The sequence below is a fragment of the Melospiza melodia genome, chromosome 21 (assembly GCF_035770615.1).
Source record: "Melospiza melodia melodia isolate bMelMel2 chromosome 21, bMelMel2.pri, whole genome shotgun sequence".
In the NCBI taxonomy this organism is placed as follows: domain Eukaryota; kingdom Metazoa; phylum Chordata; class Aves; order Passeriformes; family Passerellidae; genus Melospiza; species Melospiza melodia.
The window spans coordinates 9,385,561-9,404,409 of record NC_086214.1 but is presented as its reverse complement, the minus strand read 5'-3'; the positions used below and the strand labels follow the sequence as shown (position 1 = coordinate 9,404,409).

The 18,849-nt window shown below is 50.8% G+C and overlaps 1 protein-coding gene across 1 annotated transcript in view; it reads right to left on the bottom strand.

Moving 5' to 3' along the window:
• The window catches only part of LRRC75A (leucine rich repeat containing 75A), a 61,268-nt gene extending 43,557 nt beyond the window's left edge, over nt 1-17,711 (bottom strand). Inside the window, exon 1 of the mRNA XM_063174127.1 lies at nt 17,276-17,711. Coding sequence (XP_063030197.1) covers nt 17,276-17,539 — 264 coding nt within the window. The 5' untranslated portion in view covers nt 17,540-17,711. The remainder of the gene's footprint in view (nt 1-17,275) is intronic.
• Nucleotides 17,712-18,849: the final 1,138 nt, after the last annotated feature.

Sequence of the window (18,849 nt, the reverse complement as noted above, 5' to 3'; positions counted from 1 at the left end):
GGGAATTCCAGCAAAGGAGAAAAACCAACCCAATCCCACAGCACCAAACTGATTTTCTGAATTAAGACAAAGCAACAGGAGTGGAATAAAAAGAAAGGTTTCCCCAAGGAAGCCAGCATCACCCAAGTAATTAATATGGACAACATGAATTCCAATTCTTTCATTTGCAAATCCAGCATCCCCAGTTAATCTGGAGCATGGACAAAGTCCATTAATAAAGCAGATCTCTGTAATGGGATTCAAAGCAACATCAAATCAATAAATTTAAAAAAACTCGTGTGGTTAAATAATCTACACTTTGCATAATAACATCAGTGCTGTGATGCTGGGTGGTTAAGTGGAGACAAATTCCAGAGCAATCCCAGCAGAAACACCCAGCAGGAAAATCAGATTGAGGTGGGAAAACCTCCCTGCTCAGGGGTGAAATCCATGAGCCAAAGGGGAAAATCTCCCTCATACTCCATGAAACCTCTCTGAGCAGCCCCACAGGGGTGAAATCCACGAGCTAAGGGGAAAATCTCCCTCACACTCCATGAAACCCCTCCTGAGCTGCCCCACCAGGGTGAGATCCATGAGCCAAGGGGAAAATCTCCCTCACACTCCTTGAAACCTCTCTGAGCTGCCCCACCAGGGTGAAATCCATGAGCCAAGGGGAAAATCTCCTTTACACTCCATGAAATGTCTCCTGAGCAGCCCCACAGGGGTGAAGTCCATGAGCCAAGGGGAAAATCTCCCTCACACTCCATGAAACCCCTCCTGAGCTGCCCCACCAGGGTGAAATCCATGAGCCAAGGGGAAAATCTCCTTTACACTCCATGAAATGTCTCCTGAGCAGCCCCACAGGGGTGAAATCCATGAACCAAGGGGAAAATCTCCCTCACACTCCATGAAATGTCTCCTGAGCAGCCCCATAGGGGTGAAATCCATGAGCCAAGGGGAAAATCTCCTTTACATTCCATGAAACCTCTCTGAGCTGCCCCACAGGGGTGAAGTCCATGAGCCAAGGGGAAAATCTCCCTCACACTCCTTGAAACCTCTCTGAGCAGCCCCATGGGGTGAAATCCATGAGCCAAGGGAAAATCTCCTTTACACTCCATGAAATGTCTCCTGAGCAGCCCCACAGGGGTGAAGTCCATGAGCCAAGGGGAAAATCTCCCTCACACTCCTTGAAACCTCTCTGAGCAGCCCCACACAGAGCTGGGGGTTCCCCAAGCAGCTTTTCCAAGAGTGAGGGGGGGATGATTTCCCTTAAAACCCTTTCTCACCCTGGGTGAATCCTGCCCAGGATGTGCCAGGTCTGAATTAGCCTGGCAGGACCTTTCCTGCGCCCCCAGTGCCAGCTCAGGTGAATTTACTGACCAACACTGACCCCAACTCATCCTGTTTCACAAACCATTGCATTTTGGGGTGCCTCTGGTGCCTCCCAGCTCCTGCAGAGAGCTGAACAAAAGAAGAAACTGAGTTACAGAAAGCCAAACTCACACTGCTGCCCTCAACACCCCCATTTCCAAACCCTTCCAGCTGGGAGGCCTCAGCTCTGCTCTGCTCTCCTCTGGGATAGCTCCTCTCAGCCTTGCCAAGTCACAAAACCACTTAAATACCTGATTAACTACAAGCACATGTTTAAATCCCTCTGGAGCCAAGGGGGTTGGGTTAACAGAGTGCTTCACGCAGGTTTTTGTTAAACAAAACTTCTTTTCTCCACCCAGTTCCCTTCTTGGGGAGGGATTGGGACACCCCAGAGTGAGCTGAGCTGGAGTGAGCAGTGGAAGAATAATTTTGCACAAAATCAGGGAATGAGGTCCCAGGGGACACAGGCTGGGCTGATGGAGAGTGCTCTGCCCTCCAGATCCAGCAAATATTTCCAGTAAATGCCATTAAAATTCTCTTTATTTCACCACACACCAGGCTCCAGAAAGGCCAGAGGGTGGTGGCTGCTGGTCCTGAACCTCAGAGATGTGACAGATTAACCCAGAAATGGTCTGAGAGCCTCTGGGCTTGGCTGAGAAGGGAAATCCACTCCAGGTTTCACTGAACAGATACAAGTAATAAACAGATTTTCTGCTTTTCTGTTTGTGGGGACCCCCAAACCCACAGGGCAGGCAAGGAGAAGCAGAAACACGGCACAGGCAGCATCACATCCTGTTTCCAGCAATAAAAGGTGCCAACCTCCTCACTAAAATCCAAATATTTCTGCTTTGTTTGACAGCCAGGGCCATTAAATCGCTGTTGTTGCTATTCCATTTCCCAGTGGAGATGCCAGAGCAGCTCGGGAGGATCAGACACAAAGCACACCTTGGCCCAGGGAGCTTCTGCCAGGGAAACAGAGCCTGTGAGGGATCTGTGGCCCCAGGAAACAGAACCTGGAGGGATCTGTGGCCCCAGGAAACAGAACTTGGAGGGATCTGTGGCCCCTGGAAAGGGAACATGGGAGGGATCTGTGGCCCCAGGAAACAGAGCCTGTGAGGGATCTGTGGCCCCAGGAAACAGAACCTGGAGGGATCTGTGGCCCCAGGAAACAGAACTTGGAGGGATCTGTGGCCCCTGGAAAGGGAACATGGGAGGGATCTGTGGCCCCAGGAAACAGAGCCTGTGAGGGATCTGTGGCCCCTGGAAATGGAACCTGTGAGGGATCTGTGGCCCCAGGAAACAGAGCCTGTGAGGGATCTGTGGCCCCAGGAAATGGAACCTGTGAGGGATCTGTGGCCCCTGGAAACAGAACCTGTGAGGGATCTGTGGCCCCAGGAGGAGAAGGAGCCAGGGCTGGGTGATGGAAACCACGCCTGGAGCTCCCTTTGCATCAGAGGATCCATGGCAGAGCTGCTGCTCCCACTGCTGAGTCACAGCTGCTGTGCAGAGCTCAGGATTGGGAGTTTCCTTCCATCTAGGGCTTCTCCCCAGCCCATATTTCAAGGCATTTGCCAATGACAAGTGCATTGAAATATGTCTGATATAAGCAGTTAAAAGCAGCCTTCTTCCTATCATGCATCCTTTAAAAAATACCTGTTCCATGGTTCTCCCTCATTCCTGTAAAAATACACTATGTCACTTGAGGGTTTTTTTGTTAAAAACACACTTTGCTTACAGCTTGAAAATAGCTAGCAAAGTATCACGAATAAACTCTAGAAACAAAATTTGCATGGTATAAAAATACATAACTTGGAGCAATTACAAGCTAACCTGGCTATGAGCAGTTTTGGTGGGGGTGAGCACCAAAACATCCCCAGGACAGGGCAGGGAGCAGCAACAGAGCAGCAACACCAGCAAAGCATCCCTGTCTCCATGGCCTGGGATGTCCCCTACAATGTGTCACCAGCCCAGAAGAGTCCCCAGGGAGAAGCCTGGGATGCCAGGGGTAACAGAGCACCCTGCTAATCCCTCCTGCTTCCCCGAGCCTTCCTGGGATCACTCAGCTGGATCCAATGGAAACCACAGGATATTCCCACAGTGCCACAACAAAGTCTCACAGCTCCTGCTCCCAGTGCTGCCACTGCAAGCCCAAAATGCTGATTTTCCAACTCCAAAGCAGCCAGCACTGATATTTTTCACACCAGCAGCTCCTCCTGAAGTTCACAGCAGAGGAAGAAGAACCCCAGAAAGTTTCAGGACACGGCACCAAATCCTTAATCTCGTTTCCCAGCTCCAACCACTGAATAATCCCTGAAACCTGACGAGCTGAGCAAGAGGAAAGGCAGGATGAGCTCATTGTGCTGAGCCTCCCCATCCCTGCTCCATCCCCAGCCCTGGGCTGGAATTCCTCACACAGCCACGAGCAGCTGATCCCAATATCATTAAAACATGACTAACACAGGCCCTGAGCTGGTTGGAAAGTGGAGGAGCCACTGGTGGGTGGTGGATCAGACAGCTCCAGCCTCACACACACAGATGTGGGGTGGCATTTAGCACACAGTGACACCAAACCTGCCCTTGGGACCTTCCCCCGTGCCAAGAAATGCCAGAAATTCATGGCTGGAAGAAAGATTCCCTTTTGCAAGGCATGAAACAGGAAGAAAAAAACCCTTGGTTTTCTCTGAAGATCCACAGGCTGGGCTGAAATCACCAGTGACAAGTAAATAGGTTGGAAAAAGCTCCCTCTGAGAGGCAGGCTGACTCAATCTGTGTTATCTTTTCCCTTTTTGCTTTATCTTCCCTGATGTGCCTGCTCAGGAAGAGATAAGGAGCAGCTGCTCCCAGCCCTGCCACTTCTGTGCACTCCATTCCTGTTCTTGGGAATTCCCTTTGCCAGGGGGATGCTCAGCCCTTCTGCTGCTCCATTCCCTCTGAAAAACGAGGAGCAGAGAAGCTTTTCCCTGATAAAGAATCCTGGAATTATTTAGGGTGGAAAAGCTCAAATCTGACCACTAACCCAGCACTAAAGCATGTCCCCACATCCCATAAATTCCTCCAGGGATGGGGATTCCAGCATTTCCCTGCAGGCTCTGGGATGGGTCAGTCAGAGCTGGAACATCCCAGGGAGCTTGGTCAGGTCTGGGTCCCACCAGGATTTTGCACAATTACATTCCCAATCAGTGGGATGATCTCAGCCCGTGGGAATGGCACTCTGTCCCTGCCTTGGGGAATATTCCAGCTCCTGGATTTGTGCCCTCTTCCAAAGGGAGGGCACACAAGCAAACACAGGTCCTCGTGGAAAATAAAGCTGATTTATGCTATGACGCAACACTAAAAGGTCTTTTTAAAAAAAATATTTCAGGAGAAGAGTTGGGCTGATTTATTTTCTTTCAGGAGAAGAGTTTGGCTGATTTATTCTCTTTCAGTAGAGGAGTTTGGCTGATGAATTTTCTTTGTGTTGGAGAGAAGAGCAGCTGATGGGCAAGAGATGAAAGCACCCCAAGCAGAGATTCCTCACCACATTTCAGGGAGTTCATCCCATCTGAGAACTGCTTTCTATCTAAAAATGGATGGAGAAGTTTATCACAGCCAAAACTTTCCCCGTCACCTGCACCAGGCCAGATTCTCCATCCTCTTCCTCTGGACACCAACAGGGTGGGAAGGAAACCAGAGGGGAAACCAAGGTGTGCATGGAGAGCTCAGGAGAAGCACCAAAGCTGCTCCTGTTCTACAGTTCAGCCTTTCCACTGAATGCCCACTGCCATGGAGTGGGAAATCAGCTTTGGGACCTTTTTTCCTGCCAAGAAATGCCAGGAATTCCTGCCTGGAAGTGGTACAGCCCCAGCAGCTGCTCCCCACGTGGGAGCAGGGCTGTGTTTGATGCTGCACACCCACACCTCTGTTGTTCATGAGGTACCCAGGGCCTTACAGGGATGCTCACATCCTAAAATCCAGGAAAACCTGGAATCCTGGCAGCTCCTGGGGCTGCTGCCACCTTTGTTCTAAAGCAGCAAGGCAAGAGAGAAGAATGCCATGGGAAGGATTTTTATATTGAGAAAGGAGATGTTGGAGAGCAGATTTGTGCACATCCAGCTGAGACACATTTCCCCTTCCCAAACCCACAAATCTGTGCAAAGACAGGTTTGGGTTGGAAGGGACCTCAAAGCTCATCTCATTCCCACTCCCCTGCCATGAGCAGGGAGACCTTCCATAGATCAGGGAGCTTCAACCTGGCCTTGGGCACTGCCAGGGATGGAACAGCCAGAGCTGCTCTGGGCACCTGTGCCAGGGCCTGCCCACCCTGCCAGGGAGCAATTCCTGCCCAACATCCCACCCACAACTCCCCTCTGCCAGCCTGGAGCCTCTCTGAAACCACACTGGTGACACTCTGTGGTTTTGGGGTACCTGGTGAGGAGTTCCAGCTGCAGTCCTGAGAGAGGATGAAAAGCAGAGTCCCAAACTCAGCTCCACACCTGCTGGATGCTCTGAATTCCCCCCAAATCCAGCACACCCAGCCCAGCTGTGCTGCCCAAGCACTCTGTGAGCCCATGAAACAGCCTGGCAATGGCACACACACAATAAAACATCCATTTTGGAGCTGCTGAGAGGAGGCTTTCCTCTTAAAACACCTCAGGAAAATGGGCAAGGGAATGGATGAGACCATCAGCATGGGCAAATTACCCTCATTTATTGCAGGGTGGCTCAAAAGTCTCCAATTTCCCAGCCTGAGACTCAATCAGTGCTGTGCCCACACCACAGGGAGCTGGGAACCTCATAGCAACAAAGGAAAGTCAGTTTTGGGGATGAAGGGATGAAATGAAGCCTTTCCCATGATTTCTGCCATGCTTGTGTGGTTTTATTTGCAGCATCAGATTTGGAACCATCAGGCAGAGCAGGGCTGGGATTTGGTATTTGATATTTGAAGAAGGTTGGAAGGTAAAATCTCTCTTGAAGGTAAAAATCTTTCTTGAAGGTAAAAATCTCTCTTGAAGGTAAAATCTCTCTTGAAAGTAAAAATCTCTCTTGAAGGTAAAATCTCTCTTGAAGGTAAAATCTCTCTTGAAGGTAAAATCTCTCTTGAAGGTAAAAATCTTTCTTGAAGGTAAAAATCTCTTGAAGGTAAAATCTCTCTTGAAAGTAAAAATCTCTCTTGAAGGTAAAAATCTCTCTTGACGGTAAAATCTTTCTTGAAGGTAAAAATCTCTCTTGAAGGTAAAATCTCTCTTGAAGGTAAAAATCTTTCTTGAAGGTAAAAATCTCTCTTGAAGGTAAAAATCTCTCTTGAAGGTAAAATCTCTCTTGAAGGTAAAAATCTCTCTTGAAGGTAAAAATCTCTCTTGAAGGTAAAAATCTCTCTTGAAAGTAAAAATCTCTCTTGAAGGTAAAAATCTCTCTTGAAGGTAAAAATCTTTCTTGAAGGTAAAATCTCTCTTGAAGGTAAAAATCTCTCTTGAAGGTAAAATCTCTCTTGAAGGCTTTCACAGCTCCTTCCCTCCCTGTCTGGCACCAGGGAATTTGGAGGCTCCTTTGAGGATCCACCTTGGCATGAGCCTCCAAACTGGAGGTGGGATCCTCCCAGCTGGCTCAGTCTCTCCAGAGAAACCCAAAAATAAAGGATTTGGGCTCATCAAAGTCACCAGGAAATGCCCAAACTTGCTGAGGAAGAATTAATGACTGAGCTGCCCAAGGATTCCATTCAGTGATATTAAAATTCAATTAATGCTGCTGTATAAAGTAGCTTTAAACACTGAATACTTTAAACCACCCAGACTTCAAACCAGCAATTTGATGCCAACCTCTGGCCAGGTTTTAATTTTAAAATGGAAAAAAATATTTAATTTTAAACAAATTTTAAACTCCTGTTAGCCCAGGTAGGCAGGACATGGCTGCCAATGATTTTAGGGAAATCAGTGATAAAAACAACCAGAAAAAAGTGCAAACACAGCTTTGGGGAGAGTTTGGACAAAGAAAACATCTTAATTTCAATTAATTCAAATGTTTCACTCCATGATCTTAAGGTTCTGTTCCAATTTCAAGGATTTTAATTCACTTAGTCCAGTTTAACACTCAATTGCAGCAAGTCAATGAAAAAGTCTAGAGTACAAAGGAGAAATGCACAATTTCCCATCTGCAAGTAAAACTTCAACCTGAGAGACCAAGCTCTGTAATTATGGTGACCAGAGTGTAACTCATGATGCACAATTAACACTCCACTTAATGAATCAACCAGTTTTAAATGCAAAATCTGTTTGGAGACATTTATTTGTCTGCTTTCTTATCCAGCATATTCTGAGTGTATTACCTGATTAAAAAAAAAAAAAAAACATTAAAAAGCACTTTTGTGCTCTTTAAACTTGCTTTCATTTCCCTGTAACTCGAGTGAGAAACACAAAAGGATCAATCAACCCTGCAAACCCCAAATTCACCATTTCCCCACCAGAATAAAACCACACAAAACTCCTCACCCAGCCACACAGCTGCCTCAATAAATGTCCCCAGATCCAGCAGGCTCCCTCCTCAGAAAAGGAAGTATCCAATTACACCCAAGCAGGAGCAGCTTTTTACAAACAGGAAAACATCCTCTTTCTTATAGAATGACCCCCCCAAAAAAATCCTAACCTACACACAAACCTCCCCCCCCCAAAAAAAAAAAAAACAAAAAAAACCAAAAAAACCAAAACAAAAAAACCCAAAAAAACCCCCAAAAAGCCCACATACACACAAAAAAGGCTGCTTAAATCAAGATTTAATCCAATCCTGCATGATTTTTTTGGCTGGATGTAAATCATGGGTGTAGATCATTCACACTCTCATCCCAAATTGTTTTTCTGCAAGCCCAGGAAGCTCAGAGAGATATTTGGGAACAGGATTTCCCCCAAATCCTTTCTGGAGAGGGGAGAGCTGTATCCAAATGGAAATAAATGGAGGGGTTTGGGATGAACCAAGGCTTTGGGGCTGTTTGCTGAGGTTTGAGTGCTGTTTTTGCAGAGATCTGGGCTGCTCTGCCCTGATTTTGGGGAGCTCAGGCAGAACCAGGTGCTGGGGTTTGTTCAACACCAACCAAACCTGGGGCAGAGGCTGCAGCAGCTTCAGTTCCTCCCTGTGCAGGGAATTTGGGTTTTTTATTGAGGTCTAAACCCCCCCAGCTCCTGAACCCCACTTCCCATTGGGGCTGGGGATGCCCCAAATCCCAAAGCAGCCCCAGCAGGGTGGGAACAGGGACAGAGATGCCCCAGGAAAAACCCTCAGCACATCCCTGGCCAAAACAACCATTTCCCACCAAAACGTGCTCTCCTTCCTCAGCAGCTTTTGCTTTTTTCCTGCTGGGATTTCAGTGCAGTGCCAAGATCCTGGCCTTGGGCAGGAAGAGCCCTGCAGGACAAGGCAGGAATGACCTGCCCTGATGATCGGCTGTTAACAGAAAGGTTGGTGGCTGAGCCCGCCCAGGGACGCCACTTGTCGGTTTCTCGGCTCTTTTAATGACCTGGAAAGGCCCGGGGTGGCCTTGGGCAGCCCGCACTCCAAAGGATGAAAAGAGGCTTCAGGTTTTCTCTCGGTCTCGGTGTTTATTAATTGTTTATCTAAAAGATTTTCTCTCGGCCCGACAGAGGTCTGCACAGCAGCCAGCCATGAGCACACTGAGAGCCCCCGGGGCGGTCACCTATCTTTGTACTCAAAATTACGTATACAATATTTATCAATTGTATACAATATTTACCTATTTCCCCCAATACCTTTTACCCTTATTGACCAGTGCACTTTTAGTAATAACCAATCCCAAAGTGCCAACATCACCACAGAAGATGGAGGCCAAGAAGAAGAAGAAGGAGGACAGGACACGCCCCAATTCCTCCATCTTACTTCTTTAGACCCCCCTGTACAGAAATCCTAAACCCTGTGTTTCACACTCTAATTAACTTATCCCTTCACCATTCACCCAGTGAAATCCTCCCATCCTCATACAGGTGTCGTCTCCTGTGTAGGATCAAAGTCCAGCCACCAGACACTTCTGGAACATTCCAGGACCTCCGAGCCCCCCAAGGGTGGTCTCGGTCACTCTGCACATCAGTCCTGAGGTGCTGAGATCCCACACCAGCCCAGAGTGGGCTCATCCTCTGGGACAGGAAAAGAGAATTTCCCAGCCATGGAAATCGGGGCTCCTGGCACACAGCCCTGTGCTCTGACACCCAGGGGATCTCTGCACAAGGAGAGGGGAAGGCACAGGAACTGCCCAAGGAGGGTTTGGTCTCTGATTTCCAAGCTTGTCCTTGGGGTGGGAGGGACAGACAGAGCTTGCTCAATTCAATGTTCTCTGCATGCTGAGGGTAGGAAACAGAGCTGCAGCTGCCACAGAACTGCAGCTCCTGTCCCCAGCACCCATTTCCTCACTTTCTGTGCCTAAACAGAAAGCAAGGAGCTGAAAACTCAGCACACAAATCCCCATCCTTCACAAAAACCCTGCTCCAGCTCCAGGCTGGCTCTCCTTTCTTCTGCTCCTGCTCCTCTCAGCCTCTCCTTCAATGAACCAACCTTCATTTCCACACAACTGGAATTAACTTTGCTGCCTTGCTGAAACCTCCCCCAAACGCAGCCCCTGAGCACTGCTGGGAATGGGCAGCAGCAGTGGGAGCGGGAGCTGGGCTGGAAGCTGCTCAGAAAGCAATCCCACAGCACAGGGGACATCCAGGGACAGAAATCAGCAGGAGCCAGGGCTGGGCAGGAGCAGACCTCAAGGAAAACCTCCATGGTTTTCCAACAAGGACTTTGGGACCACTGGAAAAGGCAGAATCCCATAAAGAAATTCCCCCATCAACATCAAACCCCAGGCAGGACTCTGGGGAGATTATTGTGATATAAAGAGTGAAATATCCACTGAGATACCCAAAGGCATGAGGGAAAGGCAGCTCCCTGCCCTGGGCTCTGCTGCCTGTCCAGAGCTCAAGGCTCTCACAAAGGAAGAGCCTCTGACTTTGAAAGACACCAAGTCTGAAAGATAAAGAGTCCTGAAAAGATCTGAGGATGCTGGAAAGCTCCAAGCAGCTCCTGCTCTCCAGCAGCAGGGTCAGATCCAGGAGTAATTGGGGCTAAAACCTTGGGCCTGGAGAGGAATGGAATGGACAATTTGCTTTTCCTTTTACAGGCAAGATTAAATTTGCCATGCAGCGATCTTTTCCCCAAAATTTGAAGAAGGAGGTTGAGACAAACACACAGAGAAAGAGAAATGGAATCAGGCATTAAATCACATCAGGCATTTGGCCAGGACCTGAAGATGTTGAATACTAAAAAAATTCCACACTGCTTGTAGGAGAATGAAATGAATATTAATAAATAACCACCTCCCTTAGCTCAGAGAAGGCCACAGGCACAAATCCCCCCAGTGAAGCTCCAAAACACTGAATTTCAGGTGCACCAGCCCCATTGCTGCCCCCACACAGCCCAGGGATGTGCAGGGAGGCTGTGCCCACACACCCACACTGCCAGGGAGAGCAGGCAGCCTCACACTCGGGGTTTTCACAGCCTGAAACAGGATCAAAAGGAAAACAGAGGGGGGAAAAAAGGTGTGTGCCAGGCTGTCTGCAGCCCCCAGCTGCTGCATTTCATATCAGGTGTAAAAAAAGCAGAGCTTGGGGTGGGGAAAAAACACATTCCTGCTATTATATAAGCAGAGAAAGTGCTGAACAGGGGCTGGGGTGGACAACAACCATTAACTGGTGCCAGCCTGGAGGTTTTCTGTCTGCATGAGGGCACAGGCAGCACCTCATGCTCTGTTCAGGTGCCCACAGCCCAGCCCAGCCCTCACTTTATATCACATCCCAGCCTTCCTCTGCCCCCAAAACCACATTTCCCCCGGGAGAAGCAGCAGCAGGCACCTTCCAGGGGGTTAATTAATCATTAAATCATTAAATCCAACCTGTGCCTGCACATCCACCTGCAAATCCCACTGAAGGATGGGAAGAGGCAAAGTGAGCGAGCATCTTGCACCAGAAACCCTTTTTGGGGCAGGAAACACCCCAAATCTCAGAGATATTTGCTGTCAGTGCCTCCAGCAGCCCAAGGGTTAAAAGGCACTGTGTGTGGGGAGCTCTGGTGGGGTTTCAGCAGCAGCTTGAGGCAGAGGAAATGAGGGTTCATCCCAAAGCCACCCCGCTCAGAGCAGGGTTACCCAACTTCCACCCTGTGGGGCCCTGCTGCAGCCAGGGCAGGGCCCTCACCCAGCCCCAGCAGCTCCCAACTGGGGAAAAACAACCAAAATCCTGCAAAATTCCTCATCCCTGTCCTCTGCTGGCAGCCACAGGCTGGGAGGAGCCCAGAGACCCCCAGACACCCCAGACTGGGTCACCTCTGGTGCTCTGAGCACACAGGAGAAGGGACCAGGTGCTCATTTTTGGGGAAACTCCTCCAGCATTCCTGGGGTGGCTTCCATGGGATGCTGCCCATGGCTGGGGAGCACAGGCCCAGGGGCAAGCACTGAGCCCAGCCACAAAGATTTTCATTTTTTCCCTCTCTTGTGTCTCAAGGAGGAAGTCACAGGAGCCCAAAGTGAGCTGTCCCCATCAGTATTTCTAATTTTTTTTTTTTTGTGTGTTTTATTATCCAGTCAAGCCCCTTTTACAATGAAGATATTCATCATTAATTAATTAATTAAGCATCCCTGTGCCACACAGTTTCAAAGGTGCTCAGCTCGTGTCTCATTCCCCACAAACTCTGGCTGGAAAATCCCCTTGGGATGGGGCAGGGGCACAGCTGCATGCACAGCAGGGGCTGTTTGTGGGATAAACCCCAAGGTTTTGTGGGATAAATCCCAAAGTTTTGTGGAACAAACCCCAAGGTTTTGTGGGATAACCCTCAAGGTTTTGTGGGATAAACCCCAAGGTTTTGTGGGATAAACCCCAAGGTTTTGTGGGATAAACCCCAAGGTTTTGTGGAATAAACCCCAAGGTTTTGTGGGACAAACCCCAAGGTTTTGTGGGATAAACCCCAAGGTTTTGCGGGATAACCCTCAAGGTTTTGTGGGATAAACCCCAAGGTTTTGTGGGATAAACCCCAAGGTTTTGTGGGATAACCCTCAAGGTTTTGTGGGATAAATCCCAAGGTTTTGTGGGATAAACGTCAAAATTCTGTGGGATAAACCCCAAGGTTTTGTGGGATAAATCCCAAAGTTTTGTGGGACAAACCCCAAGGTTTTGTGGGATAAATCCCCAAGGTTTTATGGGATAACCCTCAAGGTTTTGAGGGATAAACCCCAAGGTGTTGTGGGATAACCCTCAAGGTTTTGTGGGACAAACCCCAAGGTTTTGTGGGGTAAACCCTCAAGGTTTTGTGGGATAACCGTCAAAATTCTGTGGGATAAACCCCAAGGCTTTGTGGGATAAATCCCAAAGTTTTGTGGGGCAAACCCCAAGGTTTTGTGGGGCAAACCCCAAGGTTTTGTGGGGCAAACCCCAAGGTTTTGTGGGACAAACCCCAAGGTTTTGTGGGATAACCCTCAAAATTCTGTGGGATAAACCCCAAGGTTTTGTGGGATAACCCTCAAGGTTTTGTGGGATAAACCCCAAGGTTTTGTGGGATAAACCCCAAGGTTTTGTGGGGCAAACCCCAAGGTTTTGTGGGGCAAACCCCAAGGTTTTGTGGGGTAAACCCCAAGGTTTTGTGGGGCAAACCCCAAGGTTTTGTGGGGCAAACCCCAAGGTTTTGTGGGGCAAACCCCAAGGTTTTGTGGGGCAAACCCCAGGGATCCCAGGCAGGGCCCCAGCCAGGAGGGGCTGCAATGTTTGGTGGGCACAGAGCGCATTTGCTCCCAGCCTTTTCCTACAAATGGGATTTTTGGTGATGTTTTTGCCCATTTTGGGGCCCTCCCCACCCCAGCACTGCCCACCCCAGGCTGGCACAGAGCACAGAATCCACCTTGCCAGTGCTGCCACACCTTGGACCTTGGCATTTGGCTTTGGGCACACCCTGGCATTTACTGCCACGCTTTGCTTTCCCCCCTTTCCCCACTGAATTCCTGCAGCTGCTGCTCACCTGCCCTGAGCAGATGATGCTCAGATCTGCTGGATTCCTCATCCTCCTCATCCTCCCCTCTCCCCCAGCCCCAGAAGAGCAGCAAAAGCTCCACGTAACCAATGGCAAATTCCTTGAGTGCAACGTAATGGGCTGGGAAGCGCTTCCCCATCTCGCCTGGGAAAAGCGATCCTCTGGCAGCAGGGAGGAGGAGGAAAACATGCTTTGTTTTACAAATCCTCTCCCCAGCAGGAGAGACACTCCCAGAATTTAATATACTGACGGCGCTTGGCTGCCTTAACCACTGCAACTCACCAGTATGGGGGAGAAAACAAAAGGAAAAATAAAATTGCCATGCTCTGTAATGGTCAAACCTCTCCTGCTCTGCAGCTGGGAAAAATGGAGCTGGAATTCTCCCAGCTGGATGGAGTGAGGGGTTTGAGAGGGGGTTCCCATGTCCCAAGTGCTGGACACCCTGAATAAATTCATTTTTTAGCCTCTCCTTGTAGGAAAGCAGAGAAGATGCTGCCAGGTAAACCTGGGAAGTCCCTTCATGGCAGATAAATTCCAAGTTATTCCGTGCAGGAATCACTTCCAGCAGCTCCCTCCAGGTGACCAGCGAGCCTCTGGCAACCCCCAACACCAGCTTAAAGCAAATGTTAATTATTTCAGTGTCTTCCCACTGCATTTATGCCAGAGGCATCCTCCCTGCAGCACCTGAGGGAAAACACCTCGGCCAAGGAGAGCACATATAAAAGTTGGGATTTGGGGGTGTTTGAATTTTGGGCTCCAGAGCAGAAAGAAGGAAAAAGAAATGAGTATTCTGTGCCTCAGGAGCTCGATGTTAAATGAGTCTGGCTGTGCCAGAGGAGCACAAACCCTTTGGAATGGCTGCTGGCAGCAGCAATAGCAGGAGTGTTATTTTGGGGGCAGGCAGTGGGATCAAATTGCCTCCACAGCAGAGACCACTGCTGACCTGTCTGAGGAAGCAAACTCTGTCTGCTCTTCATGCTTGTTATATTTTTAAACAAACAAACAAACCAAAACAAAAAAAAAAATCACTTTGTATCTCAGTATTTTATAGTTGTTTGCAACATCCAGGCATTCCCAGAAACACAAACGAATCCTTACAGGAGCCTGTAAGGAAAACAGCATCGCTGCCACCTCAGGGGAGGGTGAAGGATGATAAATTCTAAATAAATTCCAAATAAATTCCAAATAAATTCCAAATAAATTCCAAATAAATTCCAAATAAATTCCAAATAAATGGGTGGAATGCAAAGGCCACAGTGGACATTGATGCCAGGGATAGGACTGGAAGGACAGGATTGTATACAGGATTGTAGCCCTGCTCTGATTATCAAACACACCTTTTGTGGGGGCAAAAAAAGCCCCCCAAACCTTGTCTTGCAGTGGGTGGGTAGGGCAGGGTGTTGTGGCACAGAGACCTGAAAAACCAAGATTTTCAGCTCTGGCCATGGGCTCATCCTGCTCCAAAAGGAATTGTGGAGGGATGCTGTCAGCCACCCCTCAGCAGCACGCTGGGCTGCCTTCAAAGGCAGCTGAACTCAGTGGAAAGGCTCCCAGTGACCTAAATGCCTGGGATTTAAAAAAAAATCTCTGCTGAGAGCTGGGCACCAGGGCACTGGGTTTGCTGGGAAAACCCCAGTTTTGCTGGAAAACACTCAGTTTTACAGCAGCACCTACAGGGAGCACAGACACCCTAAAATTGGCTCAGGGAAAAGTCTCTGCCCCACCAGGCTCATCCACCCACCCCTCTCCTTCTCCCCAAATCCTCCCTTTCAGGCTGAGACACTCCAAGGGAGCTCTGGGAGGCTCCTGCTGGAGTGGAAACAACCCCAGGGGTGCCTTGGAGCCCTCCTGAACCATCCCCTCCCAAAATGCAGCTGCTGAAAGCTCCCAGAGCAGCCAGGATTTGTTCAGTGGGGCATCCCACACTCCCTCCCTGGAGGCAGGGATTAATATCACCTCATTAAAAACCTGCCTGGAGTCTATTGTGGTATCTAGGACAGAGAGTTCTCTGTTTTGACACTCTAAGATATATTTTATCAGAGAGAGCTCTTCAGAGACACTCAGTGCCAGAGATGCACCTGACTGTAACAGGTTCCTTGCTTTCCCCCAGCAGTTTGAGATTAATTTTTAGCTTTTTCTTCCCAATCTCCAGTGAGATGAGAGGGTTCCCCTGTGGTCAGGTTTGTCATTAGGGCATCCATGGTGACACATGCCAGCTCCCTCATTCTGCACAGAGAGTGAGGACAGACCTGAGAAAAACCAGCCTGGGGCCAGGGAGAACGTGAGAGTGATTCCTGGCACTTTGCAGGCCCCAAGATTTATTTTTTGGGGAGGTGTTTGAGATAAACACCCTCTAAAATTAGCACCTGCCCTTCTGCCAGCTCCAATGGGCTGTGACAACGATAAAGATTTGGCGTGGCTGAGAGGGTGCAACATTTGGGCTCTGATCTGCTGCCCAGCTCAGCCCCCACGGTCCCACAGATCCCACATGGAGAGGTCACTGCCCCAAGGAATTCCACCCCCAAATCCCAGAGAGGCAGCACGCTCCTCTCAGGAAAAATATTTTATCCCAAAGTTGAAAGAAAGGGGAGAGTTTTCCATAAAAAAAAAAAAAAAAAAAACAGAAATCATATGACACAGTTCAGATTTCTCAGCTGGGCTGCTCTGAAGATAATCCTAAACCTGCAGGGCAGAGGGAGAAATGGAAATGGGCTGAATGGGGACGTGCCCCAAACAAAACATCCACTCACTGGAAAGGACCAAAAAATGGTGTAGGGATGAAATGCTATCAGCAAAAAAACACCAGCAGCAAACCCCAAACACAAAATCCCAAAAGAAAACCAGAAAACCATCAGCAGCAAACCCCAAAGACAAAATCCCAAAAGAAAACCAGAAAACCACCAGCAGCAAACCCCAAAGACAAAATCCCAAAAGAAAACCAGAAAACCACCAGCAGCAAACCCCAAACACAAAAATCCCAAAAGAAAACCAGACTGGAGCAGTGCCATGGACAGACTATAGGGCAAGAAAGCAGCTCCCCGTGCCCAGCTGAGATCTGAACAACTTTTCCTGGCTGGCAGAACTGGTTACACCGAGCAGCCCAGGGAGAAACCCCGAGCTGGAAGATGGATCTGCTTTAGGTTTGCATGGAAAACTCAAAGCCCTGCGCACCCCAGAGCCTTGAAAACGCCCAGAGCACTCGGGTGTTTTTATCAGCACCTATCAGCAGGAAAAGATTAAATGCTAATTTGCTTTTCTGTTTGCTCACAGCAACTTTCCGTCCTGTTGCTTCCCAGCTAATGCCCAGCTCAAACAGATTTTTCAAGGCAAAAGGTCTCGGGCTCGCTACAATTCATTGCCCACTTCCCCAGAGTGGGGAGTGGGGAATTCTCGTTTCTCCCAGCCACAGTCAACACCAGCAAAACTCCATCAGGCGATTGTGTGCGCCAAAAAGATAAAAAAGCAACGCTGCCAGCTCTGGGTATTTGTGAGCCAGCAAAGAAAAGAGCTGATTCTCAAAAGCTGCCAGCTCCAATTGCCTCGGCGCTTTTCCGGAGCTGCTTGAAACACCAAACTTTTGGAAAGTTGAGTGGGAACCACTTGGAGCAGGATGCAAACCCCAGAGCCACAAGGCAAAAGGGAAGGGGGAAAAACACACCCGGCAGCGTTTGGTGGCTGCAGACAACCCCGAGCATCTTCCTGGGGGTATTTCCCCCTCTGTGACACCCTGACCACCCTGCAGCTTCCCCAAAATTTCACCACGCGAGTCAGAGCCGCAGGAGCGGAGCGTGGCCGCTGTTTGCCACCAGAAGCAGCACCAGTCATTCTCCAGCTGTGTTTTCCCCAGCTCAGCCCCTTCCCCGGATAAAGCCGCCCGTGCTCGCTCACTCACCTGCCGCAGGTTCTTCAGCAGCTCGGTGGCCTCCTCCTGCCTGCCCTGCTTGACCAGCAGCAGCATGTCCTGGATCATGCAGATCCTCCGGTGGTACGGGGGCAAGCTGGCGCCGGCGCCCTTGCCGAACTTCTCGCCGGACTTGGCCACGAGGGAAGCCAGGAAATCGCCCCTTTCCCTGGGGGCCGCCTTCCTGCGGGGCTGCCCCGGGGGGCTCTCCCCGGCGCTGCCCGGCTGGCAGCCCTTGGTCTGCTTGGTGCCCATGGCCGGCGGCTCCCGCAGCCCGGGGGCCGCATGCAAGGGGGCGGCGAGCCTGGGGGGTCACAGCACAAAGGGCTGGGGATGCACAAAGGCTCGGGAGGTTCCGAGGATGCCCGGGGGGGGATCAGCGGAGGGGTCGGTGTCCGGCGGCGGCGGGGCGGCTCCGCTCCCTCAGGCAGAGGATGGGGCGGCTGCGCCCGGCCGGGAGGAGCCGCGGCTCGGCCGCTCCGCTCCGCTCCATCGCCGGCAGCGGCAGAACCGCCGGATCCGGGCAGCTCCGGGCAGCTCCGGGCGCTGCCTCAGCCCGGCGGCGGCGGCGGCTCCTCCGCGCAGCCTCCTCCCGGTGCCGAGGGGTCCCCGGGGGTGCCCCGGGCTCGGGGGGAACTGTTGCGCTCAGGGGGCTCCCCCGGAGGCGGCTCGGCGCGGCTCGGCTCGGCTCGGCTCGGGGCGCTCGGAGCGGGGAGAGCCGGGGGAGGGCCGGGGGCGGGCACCGTGCACCGAGGCAGGGCTTGCGGAGGAAGCCGCAGCCGGACGGGGCTGGCTCGTCCTTCCTTCCCCGCGGGCCGGGGGCTCCGCACGCCCCGCCGGGGGCAGCGCGGATGGGGCCGGGCTGGGCGGCGCCCCCGAGGGCATCCCCGGGGAGGGGTTCCCGCCCGAGCCTCGTCACCCGCGGGATTTGGTGCCGTTCAGTCCCTCGGGGATGTCCCCCTGCCTGTCCCCTGCGGGCGATGCTGGCACTGTGTCCTGCCACGCCGAGCCTGGCTGATCCTGCACCTGCTGCCCATCGGAACATCACCACCTGTGCCCCATCCTCATCCCCAGCCAGCGCTGCCACCCCTCCCTTGCAGGTGCTGCTCCTTCCAGCCGCTCCCCAGCCCGTATTCCATCACCCCTGGTGTTCCATCACCCCTGATATCTCAGACACTCCCCTGCCCGGGCTCAGGTCATGGATTGAAGCTCCCTGATAAAGCTCGCGGTGAGCAGCTCCTCCGGCCAGGCTCTGCTCACCTGCTGCAGGACACAAATTGCTCAAGAGGAACCTGGGAGGGATCAGCTTTGGGGTGCTGAGGCCCCAGCTGTGGCCTCAGACCCTCTCCTGATGTGAGGGGATGGTTTCCCACACAGAAACGCTTTGCAACTGTTTTTAAAAGAATCCCAAAGCAATGAGGGGATGTTTTCCCACACAGAAACGCTCTGCAACTGTTTTCAAAACAGAATCCCCCATGAGAAGTTTTTGCCTCTCTGCACCCCGTGCAATGGCACCTCCCTGAACACACAAATTCCCAAATTCCACGTTACTGTGGTGGATGAAA